This window comes from Hippocampus guttulatus, chromosome 9, assembly GCF_054856545.1.
Source record: "Hippocampus guttulatus isolate MCC_2025c chromosome 9, RoL_Hgut_1.0, whole genome shotgun sequence".
Lineage (NCBI taxonomy): Eukaryota > Metazoa > Chordata > Actinopteri > Syngnathiformes > Syngnathidae > Hippocampus > Hippocampus guttulatus.
Window position 1 is genome coordinate 14,591,272 of NC_141269.1, and position 19,779 is coordinate 14,611,050.

At 44.6% G+C, this 19,779-nt stretch overlaps 1 protein-coding gene across 2 annotated transcripts; it reads right to left on the reverse strand.

The window, feature by feature from the left end:
• Positions 1–625: 625 nt before the first annotated feature.
• Positions 626–2,397, reverse strand: junba (JunB proto-oncogene, AP-1 transcription factor subunit a). Of its 2 annotated transcripts, XM_086120886.1 has the most exons (2): positions 2,071–2,390; positions 626–1,834 (listed from the first exon to the last, which is right to left on the reverse strand). In XM_086120886.1, exon 2 carries the CDS (start codon positions 1,794–1,796, stop codon positions 885–887), a length of 912 nt encoding a protein of 303 aa, XP_085977012.1. In that variant the 5' UTR covers positions 1,797–1,834; positions 2,071–2,390; the 3' UTR covers positions 626–884. The 2 variants fall into 2 exon arrangements, with proteins under 2 accessions (XP_085977012.1, XP_085977011.1); XM_086120885.1 differs by having other exon boundaries at positions 626–2,397.
• Between the last annotated feature and the right edge of the window lie 17,382 nt (positions 2,398–19,779).

Sequence of the window (19,779 nt, forward strand, 5' to 3'; positions counted from 1 at the left end):
AGGTTCATGCTATCCGTTTTTGTCCTTTTACAGGATGAAGTTGAATGTTTGAGCTTCAATTGGATCAAATGTTGACTTGCAATGCAACTACGTGTTATGTTTTCCACCAGATCATACAAGATCAACATTTAATACAGCCTCTTGAAGATATTTTCCTCTTACTGTGGCCTAGTTATAAAATCTGCACCACATCTCGTAAATTCCTGACAACTAAGAGTGCTTGTTTGTCTGAACCTTTGGCTTAAACGGTTCTCCTGATTTCGCAGCTTGTTTGGGGAACCTGAAAGTAGAACTGGGGAACTCCCACATCGCTCATTGACAAACCATTTCACACTCACACAACGACATACTTGTGGTACTGTGGCCTCTCTGACCAGCTTTGTAGGAGGGAGTTCCCGGAAACCTATAAGTGTTGTGACGTTTGTGAGAACATTTCCCCATATAAGGAGTGTTAGTTCGTCAATAGGAAAACAGTCCTATCGGGGGCGTTGAAGGTCAGGAAACTCAAGTGCTGACAGAGCAGATGATTCTGACAACAGCCTGTCAGTGTTCTCGAGAAATGCCTCAACAATTCCAAAGAGGTCACATTTCAAAATGCCGAGAACACCACGAAGAAAACAACACATTTCTCAAGTGTATCATTTCTTTTACTTAAATATACTGTACAGGTACAAAAAATAATGGTCAGGTTCAACCTGACAGCAGAAATAAGTTACAAGAGAATTCCTCACAATGTAAACAGGACAAGTTGTGCTCCAAAATGCCCAAAGTGTGTTCGTTTTCACTGATTCCCATGTACTTTAGTTTCAGCCACAACAATCCAGTAACCCGTGCTGTCAGTGCAGTTCCAGTCCAGTGTTTTCAAAGTGCTACGTTCGGTTTCCTCAGTAGGATTTGACTTTGGGAGACAACATGAGCTGACAGCCGCTGCTCACATGTGTCATGACTTTCTGTTTGAGTTGGGCCACCTGCTCCCGTAGGACGGAGGCCGTGTTGGACAGCCCCGCGTTGTCCGTTTTCAGAACCTTCACTCTGTCCTCCAAACGGGCAATGCGCTCCAGCTTACGCCGCCGACACTTGGACGCGGCCAGCCGGTTCCTGAGCCGCTTGCGCTCCGCCTTGATTCGCTCCTGATTCTCCAGGTCGATGGGGGACATGGGCGGGGAGCTGTTGTCGCTGCTCGGCATGTCCGGGACGGTCTGGGGCTCCTCCTTGAGGCCGCCGAAGCGCGGTGCGTGCAGCACAGCGCCGGCCAACGAGTGTTGGAAGGAGTGGGGCGCGTGCGCACCTCCATGGGGGTGATGCGACTGGGGGTGCGGGTGGTGGTAGGGGTGGTGCGGCAGGTAGCTGATGGTGGCCGACGGGTAACTGACAGCCGACGACAAGCCGGGGTTCGTGGAGCAACTGCCCAGGTTCGTGTACTCGAGCGGCTCGGGCTGCATGGGTGACCCGTACACCGAACCGGGCGCCGAACAGGCTACACCCCCGGTTCCGATGGACACGTTGGGCGGTCCCATCTGGTTCATCTTGTGCAAGTCGTCCAGAGCTTTCACGAAACCTTCGGCAAAGCCCTCCTGCTCCTCTGTGATCCCGCGGTTGTACAGGTACTGGCTCGGCGTCGGCGTGGTGGTGATGAGCCCGTTGCTGTTCTGGATGATGAGTCGCTCCAAATCCGGAGAGGCGAGTTTGAGGGAGCCCGGGTCCGCCGTGGCCGCCGAATACAACTCGGAGTCGGCGCGCAGGTGGTGAGACTTGAAGTTGGAACTCCGATAAGGATCAGACAAGTTCAAGTTCATGTTCTGCTTTAGTAACTTGTAGTCTGACAGGGCTGCGCCTGGATGGCCATAAGCAGAGAGAAACGAGTCGTCATAAAAAGGCTGTTCCATTATTGAGGACATATTCGCTTTAAAATCAGACAGGCAAATAGGCTACGTGAGTTCGTGAAGGTGTCCCAACTCAATCTCCAGCAAGTCCTGATGTATTATTATTTTGAAGAGCACTATTGTAAAAAAAAAACAGCAAAACCTCCCAAATAGAGGAACTCTATTATACCAAGTCGTCGATTTGTACCTTTAGTTGGAATCAAAGCGCAGTCCAGTGACTAATTCAGATGTTTTCATCCCACTCGTGTGTTGGTGAGTCTGTAATTTTGAAAACCTGTCTGATCGTCTCTTTAGTTTCCCCTTCTTATGACAAGCAGCCGACCAGTTTCACTCTATTTATGCGATCCGGGCATAAGAGCGCAGCAGTCCGGTGCGACATCCGATCCCAGACTCTGATTGGTCGCGGTCTCCTCTTGGCCCCGCCCTCAGGATGTCAGCCGTGCGTAATGACGCAGTTGCCAGTAACCACCACTGTAAACACGCCGGGGCCCTTTCGCCCAGAGGAAAGTCGAAAAGGAAAATTAGAAACGCCACAACAGCGCATTTACGATCACAGCTTCTGTCAACGAGCTTCGGGTGTCCAATTCAGCCCAGTAGACAAGAGCACACAGAAAAGTCCCCTCGCAGAGTTGGCCTTATTGCCAATCAATACGCGGATGCTGAGTCATGGATCCAAACATATCGGTTAGTCCATATTTGGATATCCTGGCGCGCCGGTTCCTCCCTGACACAAGCGGGAAGCCAATCCCCTTCTGGCGCGCTTCCAGCTGTACGGGACGTGGGAGGCTGCCCTCCTTCAGGCAAGCCCCAAGCAGGCACAAAATGTGAAGTGAGCAGAGAGGGTGTGTAAACCGTGGGCGTGACTGCTTCAGAAATGCATGTGGCAGTGTGCCCGAATACAGTAGTGACAATAGACAATGTTTTGACACTGTCACGCAGTAACCTGTTTACAAACTGTGAACCAAGACGGTCATTTTTGAAATCAAATTAGCTTGAACTCCATCAATCACATTTCTATATGTTTCACCCAGTTGTGTGGCAGCATTTTTTGTCATTACTTTTTAAGTTTTTCATCGGGTATTTAGTGGTAGAAAAACTAGGTAGAGAATCATAGAAGGATTGTTATCATTGTTTTAGGATATGTGCTCTCAAATACAGCAGTTGTAATGTGTTGCAAGTAATACAGCATACAGTACTTGCATGTCTGTATTACTGTGTCTGTTCCATGACAGTGTTCGTTGGATTCTTCGTTCTTTTGTATGAAAGTGCTTCCACAGTGTCCGATGAGGCATTTTATGTGTGGTTATTCCTCCGTTATGTGAGCAATACTGTATATACAACTTTGCCCAGATCTGATCAACTTGATCAGATCGGCAGCTATTTTGCATTTTATGCAAAATCTGTGTCTGGTTGTCAAGTCATAATTTGCCAATCGATCAATGACATCATTAATCGGACCCACAAAATAAGACATTACAGCAAAGACCCACCAAAGCATTGTGAGAGCGTGCAATCTCCTCACAGGAATACAGAGGGGCCACCCACCACCCACTTACCAATTAAAAAGCAAGCATGTTTCATTCTCCTCAAATGTTTGCCAGTCACATGTTTACTAAACATATTACAAATTTTTAATGTATTTTCTGCTGAGTTTCTCTTGGAAACTGTATTACACTCGCTGCATAGAAAGATGGATAAGTATAAATATTTTACAGGTCAAAGTGTACAGGAAGTACCATGGCTTGTTACTGAGCTGATATCTCCAATTATAAAGCTTTTATACATTCTAATTGTGACTTCTGGGCTCTGTAAAAAAACTATCATCTCTAATATTTAGCTATGCATGGAACAATTGTTCGATCAGTTTAGAAACTTAATAAGCGCCTTAGTTCACCTGTGTACCTGACAAGGCTGATGTTGGCGGTATGTCAAAGAATTATGCAACAGGCACGTCACTTGAGACAAACACCTGCTTGATGATGGTCTCTGAATCATATCCAAGTGGTCCATGCATTCGTTGACGTGCCCAAGCACGTTCTTCCATTTTGGCTCAGCCCCTCAATGTTCTGTCATGTTGAGGCATATGACACGACCAACCTCATTTGTTTATACTAATTTTTGACAGCAGGAAAGTGTATGCACCTTCGCGTGGGCTACAGCGTGTGGTCAAACTGACACAGTTCATTAAATGAAAGCTCAGAGTTCACTGTTGTCCCTTCTATCTGGAACTAGGTTTAATAGTCGAAGTTTGTTTATTTTAAAAGTAATTACTGATTGGTTCTATTACCCAAGAAAGACAATTTGTAAGATAAGGACTTGATTACTTGACTGGACTTTTGGACTCTCACTGTAATTGCTTCAATTCAGCGCTCAACGTATGATAAGCACAGTAGAAAGTCTTGATTTCAGGAGTCACGCACTGCAGAATTTCCAAAAAGAAAACACCCAGCGGCGTCATGTCAAAATGTGGACCCCTTGATGTTTTCATGATGACATACACTAACACAGAGCGGCATTGTTTTGGTGGTACCTTCAGTTGCGAGTACCCCAATTGATCAGTTTTTCAAGTTACGAGCAGTCAATTGATTTTGTTTGCTTTTATTTCTTTTGTTTTATTATTGATTTGTGTTGTGAGCAATAATTTGAGGTACAAGCAAAAGAAAAAATAAAAATGGGGCAGTTAAGGTACTGTAATGGCCTTGCTTAAGTGCAAGGAGAGCCATCATCAAAGAAGAATTTCCAGATGGCAAACACTCAAACACAAACATCCAAGAGAACAATTGCAAGGAGCTGCTGTCGGCCACAACTCAAACCCAGACACTTACACACAGAATATAAATGGCCAACAGGACACCAGTTCCTGTTGCCACTCACTGGTCCACATCTCTTAAAGGCACATTTCTAACACATAAATAATATTTAATACAGTATAGTATGTTTCATTATGTTTTTATACAATGTACTATATTTTAAAATTGGTGGTGTTGTGTTTTGGGATGGGTCTGAGATGAAAAAATGGCATCTCAATTGTGAAAAATTATTTGAAATAGTTGAGTTACAAGCTGATAACCTCCTGACTACCAGGAAAAAAATGTTGTCCAATCACATTTATTTTGAAATTCCCCAATCTATGTGAAGTAATTGGACTACTACAAAAGAAAATTTTGAAATCCCACTACATTTTTTAAACAGGCTCAAATACACTTAAAACAACTCAAACAACCCTTTAACATGTTCATAAGAGTCTTATAATTAAAATGCCAACAGCATTTCAAGACAAAATGTGTTTGATAAAAAGTATTACTTTTCCTCTTCCCATAAAAACTGCTTGCACTGAGGGAAGCCATTTTCTTACTTTTTCTAACCCCTACAAATTTGGTATCATTGGGAAGCACTGAATGTCCTCTTTAGAGTAACAAAATGAGTTAATGTGATTGGAGGCACTGGGTGGGAGATATTTAGGTTCACAAATGTCCTCTACAGAGGACAAATTTGAACTACTGGTAGTCAGGAGGATATGCACATCCACCTCACAGTGCAGTGGCGCAGGGTTTGATTCCAGCTCTGGCCTTCCTGTGTGGAGTTTGTATGTTCTTCCGGTGCCTGTGTGGGTTTTCTCCGGGTATTTCCTCCCACATTCCAGAAACATGCATGGCAGGTGAATTTCCCTACATGTAATTGTGACTGCCCCTCCGTGAGTCGTCACCTTACCGTGGTGGAGGGGTTTGTGTGTCCCAATGATCCTAGGAGCTAAGTTGTCTGGGGCTTTATGCCCCTGGCAGGGTCACCCATGGCAAACAGGTTCTAGGTGAGGGGCCAGACAAAGCACGGCTCAAAGACCCCTTATGAAGAGCAAAATATATGGACCAAGGTTTCCCTTGCCCGGACGCGGGTCACCGGGGCCCCCCTCTGGAGCCAGGCCTGGAGGTGGGGCTCATTGGCAAGCGCCTGGTGGCCGGGCCTACACCCATGGGGCCCGGCCGGGCACAGCCCGAAGAGGCAACGTGGGTCCCCCTTCCCATGGGCTCACCACCCATGAGAGGGGCCAAAGGGGTCGGGTGCAATGTGAGCTGGGCGGCAGCCAAAGGCGGGGACCCTGGCGGTCCGATCCTCGGCTGCAGAAGCTAGCTCTTGGGACATGGAATGTCACCTCTCTGACAGGGAAGGAGCCCGAGCTGGTGTGTGAGGCAGAGAATTTCCGACTGGATATAGTCGGACTTGCCTCCACACACAGCCTGGGTTCTGGTACCAGTTCTCTCGAGAGGGGTTGGACTCTCTTCCACTCTGGAGTTGCTCAAGGTGAGAGGCGCAGAGCAGGTGTGGGCATACTCATTGCCCCCCGGCTCAGTGCCTGTACATTGGGGTTCACACCGGTAGACGAGAGGGTTGCCTCCCTCCGCCTTCGGGTGGGTGGACGGGTCCTGACTGTTGTTTGTGCATATGCACCAAACAGCAGCTCAGCATACCCACCCTTTTTGGAGTCCTTGGAGGGTGTGCTGGAGAGTACTCCTGCTGGGGACTCCCTTGTTCTGCTGGGGGACTTCAATGCTCACGTGGGCAATGACAGTGAGACCTGGAGGGGCGTGATTGGGAGGAACGGCCCCCCCGATCAGAACTCGAGTGGTGTTTTGTTATTGGACTTCTGTGCTCGCCACGGATTGTCCATAACGAACACCTTGTTCAAACATAAGGGTGTCCATATGTGCACTTGGCACCAGGACACCCTAGGCCGCAGTTCGATGATCGACTTTGTAGTTGTATCATCGGATTTGCGGCCGCATGTTCTGGACACTCGGGTGAAGAGAGGGGCGGAGCTGTCAACTGATCACCACCTGGTGGTGAGTAGGCTCCGCTGGTGGGGGAAGATGCCGGTCCGTCCTGGCAGACCCAAACGTATTGTGAGGGTTTGTTGGGAGCGTCTGGCGGAATCCCCTGTCAGAAGGAGTTTCAACTCCCACCTCCGACAGAGCTTTTCCCATGTTCCGGGGGAGGCGGGGGACATTGAGCCCGAGTGGACCATGTTCCGTGCCTCTATTGTTGAGGCGGCCAATCTGAGTTGTGGCCGTAAGGTGGTTGGTGCCTGTCGTGGCGGCAACCCCCGTACTCGCTGGTGGACACCAGCAGTAAGGGATGCCGTCAAGCTGAAGAAGGAGTCCTATCGAGCCTTTATGGCCTGTGGGACCCCAGAGGCAGCTGACGGGTATCGACTGGCCAAGCGGAACGCAGCTTCGGTGGTCGCCGAGGCAAAAACCCGAGCGTGGGAAGAGTTCGGTGAGGCCATGGAAGCCGACTTCCGGACGGCTTCGAGGAAATTCTGGTCCACCATCCGACGTCTCAGGAGGGGGAAGCAGTGCACCACTAACACTGTGTACAGTGGGGATGGGGCGCTGCTGACTTCGACTCGGGACGTTGTGAATCGGTGGGCAGAGTACTTCGAAGACCTCCTCAACTCCACCAACACGCCTTCCTTGGAGGAAGCAGAGCCTGGGGACTCTGAGGTGGGCTCTCCTATCTCTGTGGTTGAAGTCACCGATGTGGTTAAAAAGCTCCTCGGTGGCAAGGCCCCGGGGGTGGATGAGATCCGCCCGGAGTTCCTCAAGGCTCTGGATGCTGTGGGGCTGTCCTGGTTGACACGCCTCTGCAACATCGCATGGTCAACAGGGAGAGTGCCTCTGGATTGGCAGACCGGGGTGGTAGTCCCTCTTTTTAAAAAGGGGGACCGGAGGGTGTGTTCCAACTACAGAGGGATCACACTCCTCAGCCTCCCTTGTAAGGTCTATTCAGGGGTGCTGGAGAGGAGGGTCCGTCAGGAAGTCGAGCCTCAGATTGAGGAGGAGCAGTGTGGTTTTCGTCCCGGCCGTGGAACAGTGGACCAGCTCTACACCCTTAGCAGGGTCCTCGAGGGTATGTGGGAATTCACCCAACCAGTCTACATGTGTTTTGTGGACTTGGAGAAGGCGTTTGACCGTGTCCCTCGGGGAGTTCTGTGGGGGGTGCTTCGTGGGTATGGGGTACCGAACCCCCTGATACGGGCTGTTCGGTCACTATACCACCGATGTCAGAGTTTGGTTCGCATTGCCGGCAGTAAGTCGGAATCGTTTCCAGTGGGGGTAGGACTCCGCCAAGGCTGCCCTTTGTCGCCGATTCTGTTCATAACCTTTATGGACAGAATTTCTAGGCGCAGCCGAAGCGTTGAGGGGATCCGTTTTGGGGGCCTCAGTATTGCATCCCTGCTTTTTGCAGATGATGTGGTGCTGTTGGCTCCTTCAAACGGGGCTCTCCAACTCTCACTGGAGCATTTCGCGGCCGAGTGTGAAGCGGTTGGGATGAAGATCAGCACCTCCAAATCTGAAACCATGGTCCTCAGTCGGAAAAGGGTGGAGTGTCCCCTCCGGGTCGGGGAGGAGATCTTGCCCCAAGTGGAGGAGTTCAAGTATCTTGGGGTCTTGTTCACGAGTGGGGGCAGGAGGGAGCGGGAGATCGACAGGCGGATCGGTGCAGCGTCTGCTGTGATGCGGACGTTGTATCGGTCTGTCGTGGTGAAGAAGGAGCTGAGCCAAAGGGCGAAGCTCTCAATTTACCGGTCGATCTACGTTCCAACCCTCATCTATGGTCACGAGCTATGGGTCGTGACCGAAAGAACGAGATCCCGGCTACAAGCGGCCGAAATGAGTTTTCTCCGCAGGGTGTCCGGGCTCTCCCTTAGAGATAAGGTGAGAAGCTCGGTCATCCGGGAGGGGCTCAGAGTCGAGCCGCTTCTCCTCCACATCGAGAGGAGCCAGATGAGGTGGCTTGGGCATCTGATTCGGTTGCCCCCTGAGCGCCTCCCTGGTGAGGTGTTCCGGGCATGTCCCACCGGGAGGAGACCCCGAGGAAGACCCAGGACACGCTGGAGAGACTATGTCACCCAGCTGGCCTGGGAACGTCTCGGGATCCCCCGGGGAGAGCTGGAAGAAGTAGCTAGAGAGAGGGAAGTCTGGGCTTCCCTGCTAAAGCTGTTGCCCCCGCGACCCGGCCCCGGATAAGCGGTAGATGATGGATGGATGGATGGATAATTGTGACTGTGAATGGTTGTTTGTCTATATGTGACCTGTTGATTGGCTGGCAACCAGTTCAGTTTGTCCCGCGCCTACTGCCTGAAGACAGCTGGGACAGGCTCCAGCACGCCTGCGAACCTCATGAGGATAGCGGATTAGAATATGGATGGATGGACATACTAACACAGATGAAAAATATACAGAATAAGATTACGTTAGATACTAAGTAACATTGGTGGGATGTGGGGGCGTGCTGACAGACATCTAATTTTTCGCCAAAAAATTGTAATGAATACTGTGTCGACTGGTGTGTGTGTGTGTGTGTGTGTGTGGTGGGGGGGTGAGTCTGCTTGCTAGCCTGCTAGCCCATTAGCCGATGAACAGTAGACTGGCATTTTTTAAAATTCATTCAAATTTGTCAGGCCTTTCAACAACACTATTCTCTGTGGACTATCAAATGTATGAAATGTATTATTTCTATTTAACGGGGACTTGAACCCTGATGGGATTTCCCCAAATAAGACCATGACATCATTTGTAGACTTCACAACTATTGTTTGTTTTAAGCAAGGTTTCATGATTGAGATATCTTTTCCAATATTTGACATATTTAATTCATGTCACTTTGAACTGAAAGAGTATGTGATGTTGCAGTCAGGTGTCCTAGCAGTACATAGGCAGGAACATCTTTGGAAGCAGAGAAAGAGAAGTTGCGAGCCATAAGTATGAATATAAGATGGCGCCTGAGTAGGCTCTTCAAGAGCCTTGCTTTTTTTTTTTTTTTATTGTCTTTTGTTTTGTCACATGTTGTTTGTTGTTTCATCGTGTGGACCTGATATGGACTGTTTTCAGCGTGTTTTGGCCACGACATTCGTCAAAGGAGAAGTATCTGTGCTTGGTGGTTGCGCCTTCTCGGCAGCACGCCTGTACCAGCACAGATTTTGTTTGGGAGGAATGCTGGACAGACCTGGGGTGCTTGTGTTTTTTGCGCCTGCAATGGGCAGCATTTTGCACAACCCCGTTTTGTTCAGTGGAGATGCAGATGGTTGCTGAAGTTGAGGATGAGGAGAGAGGAGCGTTGGCGCAGAGCGCCGATGCGTATTTGGAACCGAGAGTCGCCGCTTGGAATTGAAATGGATTCCCATGGGACAGGAGAAGTGAACCAATCTATTTTTTCGTCAATGGATGCTACAGCTTCTTGTTGACTTTGAAACTTAGCTTGTAGCCAACGTGTGCACATTTTGAGCATGACGTCTCTGATCCACTGTTTAAAGGACACTTTGATTCTCTCCTCTTTCATCTCAAACTGCTTCAAACAACAAAGCGTGTGATGGAAAAGTGGTTAGGACTGCACGACTGTCCGTGTTTTATGTGTTGTGTTGTGTTTATTATTTATGTGTTGTGTTTATTATTTTACTTTATGTTAACTGTTTTGTTAAGTGCTTTGTTACAGCTGCCGCTGTTGTGAAAGCGCTATATAAATCAGCATGTATTGTATTGTATTGTATAAGCCTCCCACAGTCGTCATTTTGAGTTTCAGAATGGCGTCAGTAACTGTTGGTTACCAGCAAACAATATTACTATTGCTTGTGCTTTAATATTGGTGCTTCTGATAAAACAATTGTTCCCTGGCATCCTCAGGATTATTTTCAGTGTTTTAGTCATTGTAGATTTTTAAAATTCATCATTGACCCGGATGCTACTTCTTTGCCCTCACACACAGGCTTATTTATGTACACAAATGTACTGGAGAACAACTCGGACACCTTATGCATCCAATTTTGTTGCTGCCGTTGAGTGCTGCGGTGATTCATGTCGACACTTACGCGGGCAAGGAATTCAGAAGAAAAATGCGAAAACTACAGAGGAGCATATGGGCGCATTTCCTCTTTTTCAATGGCGGTTTGGCAACATTTGTGATTCATAGTACATACATCGTCAACCTTTCATCGGGTGCCACTTTGAGCAACTGCAGTAGTTTTTCATAAAGGCCCGCATACACCTCAGCGAGGGACTATCACAATGACTTCTCGCACAAAATCACAGATGAAAATTAATGATTTAACAATTACAATGAAACAATCGCAGATGATGAGTACTATAATATTTTTTTAGAACATTGGAAAGGGATATCAGTTTAAAAAAAACGAATTTACCCTAGTTATTGTTTGGGACAGACATTTTGAATCTACATTAATTCATTTACAATGCTGTAATCTGAAATTAAACAATGTTTTTATTTTATTTTGTAGGCTCCTGATCACCTTACACACAAAAAAATATAGGCCTACTTGTATGAATCCAATACAGCATATAAGAAGTACAAAATAATCTTATCTTTTAGTTCATTCTAATTGTCTGTTAACTACCACATGAATCTTATTTACACATTATAAAACAAGATTGTGCTCAATTTTAAACTTTGAACCACCAGAATCCATAAAATCAATAATGCCATCTCCCATACAAAAGTATATCAAATACTTGTTTTATTTGCAACCTGACAGAAATAAGAACATTTCCATTTAGATATGTTCATAGAACAGCATAAAAATATCAAGCATGCACATAAGTGCTGCAGGGCTGCCATATAGTGGGAGGGACCCCCCCCCCCCCACTGTGTTGTAGAGTAAATAAAGTTGGAGGCTATTGTGAGTTAGCGCTTAATATGTTGAAAATGAAATACATACAGCTATACACAAATAGTCCGCTGCAATTTGTAACAAAATCTTATGTTAAATGTAATGTAAATTCTTAGATTGGATCACAGTAATATTTGAAGCATCCTGTACATTAAAAATACAGTGTGGAAAACACACTTGCTGTCGACTGGTGAATGAATAGAATGGAACCACCTAAGTTGGAAGCGCAAGTATTTTCAAGCACGGACACGACAGCGCCTCAGGGGAGATCGCACTTTGTGAGCCTATACCAGCGTTTTCTTTTGCAGAGGTGCAAGCAAATTGAATGAATATTGAAAAATCAAAAACGAATTCATAGGAGGCAGCAGGAAATAGTTTAATGCATCAAGTTGCTCCTCTGATTTCAAATCCAAAAGTTTCTGTCAGGAAAGGACAAAACACTCTCTCTTGGTGACTTTCACTCCCCCACAAACAACCCCCACTGCTTCTGCAGTGACTTAAGGAAATGAACCAGAAGTAACGTTCCTCGGAGTCTTGGGCAAGGTCTTCAATGCTGGAAGCTTGGTGACCTGGAAGCGGCCTGTAGGTGTGGTGAGTCAGGTACGGCTGATCGTCACGGCAACAAGATGGCTGTCCCCGCGAGGTGAGAACAAGTCAGTCCAACACACAGCAAGTGTATGAAGTCACACTCTTAGTCACTCTTTCAAATCGGCCTGCGTTGCTTAATTTAAGGCTAAGAGGACAACATTGCCAGTCGTCCCTTGCTTTTAACATGCTCTCATTCCCCCCCTCCGAAAAAACATCCATTCCCCCCCATCTTTGTTATTTGGCTGCCTGTGGGAAATCAAGCCCCCTTGTGCATGTAATCGCTTTAATGAAGGCCCGTTTAATCAGCATATTTGTGGTCTGTAGCTCGCAGATAGTGCCAAGGAGCCTCGTAGCCATGGGAGACCTTTAGCACAAGACGGGCCGATTGCTGGGGCCAAATGAGTGTGGCAGGAAAAGGCAGTCGGATCCAGCGCTCCCCTCGGGCTGACACATCACATATGGAGCTGTCCTTCCTACTTCCCCTCCATCCACACGGATGCTTAAACTCCCTGTCACTGTGCCAATCCGTGGAAAAGGCAAATGGCGGGGAAGGGCAGAGTTTTATGCCGCATGCTTGTTTGTAATTAAGGGAGGTGCTTTCTAAATGGTAAAAATCTGACGCTAAATAACTAAATAACTTTGAATAGAAGCTGCATGACATTATTCTGTCAATGCCGTTGGGGAGCAAATCATTTTTTTTCGGATAAATTCTGCTTCATTACTTAAACTGTAATTTTGAGACAGTAGAAATAAATAAATAGTATAAATATAATTATCAGTCATTTCTTTCTCGTGAATGTAGAAAAAAAATGCAATGTAATAATTTGACCTTGGCTTAGGAAGTGGTTCAGCATGCATGATTTCAACTTCAAACAAACAGTGGAGGACCAGACAGGTCATAGACAGGCCTGATAGTAACGTGACAGAGGTGAGTAAGAAGCCAAACACTCCCATTTCTACAGACACACACTTACAGAAGACGTCACAACATTGCGTGAATGCTGATATACCGTAAGTGACTGAACTCTTACTCATGAAATAGTGACATCATCCTCAATTCATTATTCATTTGCGTTTTTAACGGTTTATTTACATTTTTGTTGGTTTTTGGGACTACTTTTTCTTGTGGTTCTATGTATCGTACTTGTTTGATAGACTAATTATACATGGATATTTTTTTTTTAAATGACTGAAAAGAGTGGTAAAGATTACATTAGTTTTGATTATTCCCACGGTTTTGCGAACATTGTGAATTGAGAACCCAAACATATTAAATTCTTAATCATCATAAAAAATAACTACTCAAGTAAAGTACAAACACCTGAACAACCTCCCTCCACTGGTTATAATGTATGTAACGTACAACAGACAAATGTCCTTCATCCACCAGTATTAAAAATCACAAAAATACTTATGATCAACAATTTTTTATTTTTAGGCGAAATAAACACACATTTCAGTATATACTGTATAATCCTACTTTCACACTTTAGTTTGTTTCTTGGGGAGATGAGGTGTGATGCACTGTGGTCCTGCTGCCAGGGATTTCCTCTTTGCATAAAAATACGAGAAGTGAATGTGAGTCCAGGGTGGGGAGGACATTTTGTTCCAATGCATTTTCATTCCCCCAATAAGCTGCAGTCAGCGTTGGGGCGGATGTGGCACTGGTAGGCTCCAGAATGGGCTCAGGAAAGCAGCATAAATGTAAAAAATTATATTGTACTACCGACCATCTTGTTGCTCAGTGCAAATGACTATTATTGTTTCAATTTAAAACGATTATTTTTTGCTACTCTCTACCAATACTAATGTGATATGATGACATTAGAAATCTACGCTTGAGGTAATGTGTTTGACTATTTCGAAGTGTAATATGAGATTCAACCCACGTTTTTTTGTTGCAAAAATGTGCTTCAAAGGTCAAACAAGAAGTTTAAGTTTGAACTTTAATTAAGATCAAAATATTGAGCAACACTCCAATACAGTTGCTTTCAAAGGGTTTAACCCCCCCCCCCCCCAAGCATGTTTGAATTTCGTTATTTCTTTGCTACTGGTTTTGTAATTTAAAAAAAAAATGAGGGAGAGAAAGAGAGAGAGAGAGAGAGAGATGGCAATGGCAATGAAAGCAGAGGAGGACAAATTGTGATGATGACTTTCAGGATGAATGCATTATTTTGCATTTGTTTGTCAATGACATAAAAAAAGCTTGAGAGGTAGAGACTGGTGCCCCCCCCCCCCGTGTATAAATCTGGGGGTCAGAATGAAAAACAAATACACAACCTGTTATTTCACAGAATAGTTCAACATACTGTACGCCTGTTTTTCTTTGATGTAAGGAAATACATTTATCAAACAAATTTCAACATCATAGCGTTGAGATGTTCAGCTCTACTGTCCATTACGCCAATGTCACACCGCCGCAAAGAGCATTTTCATTTCGTTGTAGTTTCATTTTATGTCAGGGCTGATTTGGTCGTCCTTAGTTTACATACTTTTGCACCATTTTGACAGTTCAGAATGTTGAAATTGTTTGTTCGAAGGTTTTGCGATGGCAACAGTGTGACAATGGATTTAAAAAAAGAAATCTATTTCTTTTTTAAAAGGAAATTTTTAATTCTGTTATTGTACATTTTCAAGTGAACTAGTTTCCCATTAACCTGGATAACATTAGATCTTATATTGTATAATGTTAAGTAAGAGGACAACAGTAAAACATGCCTACCGCTATGTCACCCTTTCAAGGACAGCGGTTACTACAGCGGACAGCCTATCATCTTTACAGGGTTACAGGTTATCATTATTGGTGCATGAAAGGGTTAAAGTCTTTAAAAATACAATGTACAACTCTATAATTGAATATGGACAGTGAGTGAGCTCAATCTGATACTGTTGTGATTCACAACCATTGAGCTGTGGCACATTCGTGTGTCATGGGAAATTATCATAATGATCCAATTACACTTAATTGGTCTGAAAATTCTTATTTAAGATCTCAATGTCTATATTCCACTCCTGAGTTGACATGTTAAGTATGCTTCTTGGTTCAAAAAAGGTTGCGGTGATGTTTTATCCTGCATCAAAATAGTGACGGGCAAAAATGTCAAGTATTTTTTCAATACACGGTGCATTTCATTACCACTCAAATCAGCCGTGAAGGTTTCCTTGAAAAAGATCTTCACACAGTCTAACCGAAGGTCTAAACCTCGCGTTTGACATTTCTACATTTTTCCTCAACTGAGCTAAGCTTTCCTCCAAGAGCAAAGACAGGGGACAGTAACTTAACCGACACTATACATTCTAATGCTATTCAATAGAAGAGCTTTCTCCAAAATTCTGCCTTTACAAAGATAATAATGTTCCGAGTTAGTCATATTTATGAATGAAATACGATGATGTCCACAACACACCGCCGGAGTTAGACATGCTTTTTTTGCGAGTCTAAAATCTAATCTAATCTTGGTAACCAAATTTGCAGATGCGCCGGGGGGTGCGGCAGGAATGCTCAGTGAGCTATAGTGCATCTACCAAATTCACAAGCACGCTGATCGATATTATTGTCCCGGCACGAAAAGGACGTTTTCATGCTGAATGCAGACTACTTTCTGTTTGGATGAGTCAGGGGGGAGGCAACTCCATGAGCTGGAATGCCATGAGAGGCGCAACACGGCCGCAAACATGCTAGACTCGACTTGCGTTGGCACTTAAATAAACGTACGCCCTTTTTTACCCCGAGCGCACCGGCGACAGTCTACCAAATAGGTAGAGTCTTTGTCAATGTCAATAAAAAATAAGCATGATTGGAAGGACTCAATTGCCTTGCATTGAATCTCTGTACCAAAGGTTGCTAGGGGTGAGTTTAAAATACCATTTCGGGATTTTGCACAAGATTTACGATGTTAAAAAACAAAAAGAAAACAAACAAACAAATGATTTGTCTTTTTTAGTCTGACGTTGTGGAATGAGAAGCTGTGACGTTTGAGGTCAAATGTGCCGACACGATTTCCCAGCAGGCTGTTGCCAGTACAGTAAGTGGATTTGATCACAAAACAGCATAAGAAAATCATTTCACAAGTCTCTTTCTCTCAAACACGTTTCCCGCTACTTATTCACGCTGGTAAATGTGAAGCCTTACCATACATCAGTACATTAAAATCAGCTTCTGTGTATCCCCTTTTATGTGCGTCCTTGCCTGCGAATGAGGACACCTGGAGACATATTTACGAGACGCAAATCAGATAGAGGGGAATGACATTGTGGTTGATGGTGAGAGCGAATGGTGTGAGTGGGGTTGAAACTGTGTGGGCGCACTCTGATGTTCTCACTGTCACCGAGACAAACATTCAGCACCAGTGGCCGCCATTGCTGCTTTAGTGAGTGTGGGAGAATCGTCTCAAGAAGTAGGATCATTTGACCTCAAAGCCTTCTGTATTACAGTACTCGGTGAATGATGTCATTGTTTATGTTTTCATCCATTTTCACATTTGGCTATCATCACTCAATTCAGTATTAAGTTGCCTATGTTATTAGTCATCACATGAACTAACTGAACTCCCCAATTAGTCAACCGATCCCCTCAGCTTTCACCTGTTGTCAGGCTTATTTCTTTAGATCTCATTGTTGTCTTTCATTTGAGTGTTGAGAGTACACCAGCCTATGGTCTTCACTTTCACCAACGGCTCTCTAAGGAATTCACTTTTTTATACAAGTGTCATTTCACACTGAAAAACAATATTTATTTGGGGAAAAAGAACGTTTTTCACTTTGAGTAAATATGATTTGCATTGTAGTAGTTATTAAAAGCAAGTCACTTAATGGGTAAGGAACAAACCTAGAACCTTCAGATTGGGAAAGAGCCAAGCTTTTTTTTATCTACCTTCCCAGCGAGCTATGCCGCGCCTACCATGTTGCGTTGTACAGTTGCTAGTGTCAGACAGAATACCGGTACTTGAACCGATTTTTGAGGTTTCTTTTGGAGACACCAGATATTTGCTCGCATATGGCCAAAGTGGTGTGGCTCAGGTGTTAAGATGACTGTATCCCTGTGACGGTTGTGGGGTCATTCCTTGAGTGATTTAAAAAAAAAAAACACTAACTCATACAATGCAAGGAAAATGCCCTCAAAAACGTTGTAAAATTTAAATAGAATTTCCAAGTGGAAAAAAAACGTTTTCTTTTTCAAGTAAATATTACTCTAAATTGTTTTCAGTTCACCAACTCAAAACTGCTTCGTTTGGCCCATGTTCATAGATGGATGGTCGTATAGATAAATAGATGGCAATGTGGGGGGAAAAACGGAGATTTATTTGTATTAGTCATTCACTCAGTAAGGAAAAGCACTATTGGTTAAAGCTGCTCTTTTTTTGAAGAGCGGGTAGGCGGGGCGGCTCACTGGATGCATTCATGGCATAAAGTTAAATGTTTCAGGTGAGTCAATTAGATTTGATGTTTTACTGCTCTACGTGGTTTCGTTTTGAGCTTGAACAAAAACCATTCTTTAATTTATCACGTGAGGATGTGTCAAGTGGTCCAATGGTGGTGCCATAAAGCATCTGGAGTAGTGATCACCAATTTTTCTGAAAGTGAGAGCTACTTCTTGGCTACAGATTCGTCCAAAGAGCTACCAGTTTTAATGACCACTTCTGAAATAACAGATTTTTTTCTCAAAATGCCTTTCGTAATACTGTTATGTTATTGTAATTAATCGTTTTCAAATATGTGAAGATGTTACTCATGGTATAATGATTTCTCACATACTTTTTTCCATAAATCACTGCCAGTGTTCACATTTTTTAAATGATCACTTCTATAAAATTCCAAGGAAATTAAAATGTCCCATCACTGATTGAACTTTTTGGAATAGGCCTGCGGGCTACCTATATGGTTCTTGCAGGTACCAGGGGGGTGACCCCTGATCTAGAGTGTGAATTGAAGCTCTCTGAAACATGTAAATCAGTGGAAGTGCACCTGCTCTATGTTTTTAAGTGAGGACAAAGCTGAGTTTTATAGCTTTGGAAACAGGTTCTAACTTTGTTTGTGTCTCTTTCTGAAGGAGACAAAGTCTGTGCAAAAGGCTTGTCTGTGACCTGCTCTAACCCTAAACCAGGCATGCCTTGTGGCAACCTTGAATTTTAATCTTTTATTAATAACATCTGCAAAGTCATTAGGTGTGTTTGATATGAATAGAGTGAGGGTGGAGTTGTCAGTAAGAGCCACATTAGGCTCACTGATTCAAAGTGTCCCGTTCATGAACAAGACATTTTAAATTGCTGAGAACTACCATTAACAAACACAGGTTGTCAAAGGGAGATCATTTCAACAGCTTGATGGCAGCAAGAGACATGCAAGAGAAGTACAGCAGGTAAAGATTCAAATCAAATTTCCCTTTCAGTCGTGTCACATCCATGCCATCACTTTTGTATAACTAATCACAATTCTTTATAGTTAACATTTGTCCCTAAAACTAGAATAAAAACCATCAGGTATTCTAAACAGGTAGCCGGATGGAGAATCCATTGATTGGCATGTAGAGTAATCAACGAACTGCCTTATCACCGCGATCACATATAATTACTGTCATGTAGCCCAGGCAATGCCAGTGCAGTATATGTTCTCATTTGGTAGGTTGTAAATTAAATTGGTTGTGTCAACGTGCCGTGATCCGTCCATGTGCCTCGATTAGTCACCGGATGCATCATTCACAGCAAATTAGGGCCTCTCCTCAATTAAAATGTCCTTTTTCTAACAATGCATCTTACGTCTTACAATGCTTCTGAATAAATGCGATACAGTTGGAAAGCCTGTTTGGTTCCCTTTTGAACAAAGGCCCATTTGCAGGGAACATGCATTTGCGGAAAGGAGGAGGACGATTGAAGACATGGGTTGCGCCCATGCCAGTGCCAAATAGTTCATTTTTCTCTTAAGGCACTGGGAGAATGAGGAAGAAGCGAACGTTTTTACTTGTCGTGCTGGTCACCAGCCTACACGGTCACACACTGCTGTTGGATGGCATTCCACTCCTCCCCCAGGAGTCAACTAATGTAGTGATGTTCTTTCGGTCGCTCCGGCACAAAGCTTATGCCGCAAGTTTTTTGTTGGGTTGTGATCAGGACTGTTGCCAGGCCACTCCATTGTTTTTACTGCCGCGCTTGCCAACTTGCGTGGGTGGAACCTGTACTCATGGCTGAAAATAACATCTCTGCATGTGTCCAGGTTCAGGTGGCAATCGGGCACCGCAACAGCAACAGCAACAGCAACAGCAACAGCAGAACGATCTGTTTGGTCGAGGCACCAAGGCACAATTTACATGGTGGCAATGCATTTATTCAGTTACACAGCTCACCCCACAAACGTTACAAATGGGCCAACATGCAAAACGGCATCTGCCGTTGAGTATACATGAAGACCAGAGAGCTGTCTACGGAAGGAAAGGAAACCATTTGAAGCTGAGTGAGAATTGATCCGAGCTATTGGGCAAATCTTGGCCATAGTCAATACAACAATTTGGAATGTCCTGAAAAGGAAAGAAACAACGGGTCGCCCAAGGTTATCCACAGCAGTTGATGACAAAAACACTGTGAGAGAAACACTATGAAGAAACACCCAACAACAACAGTCAGTGACATCACAGCC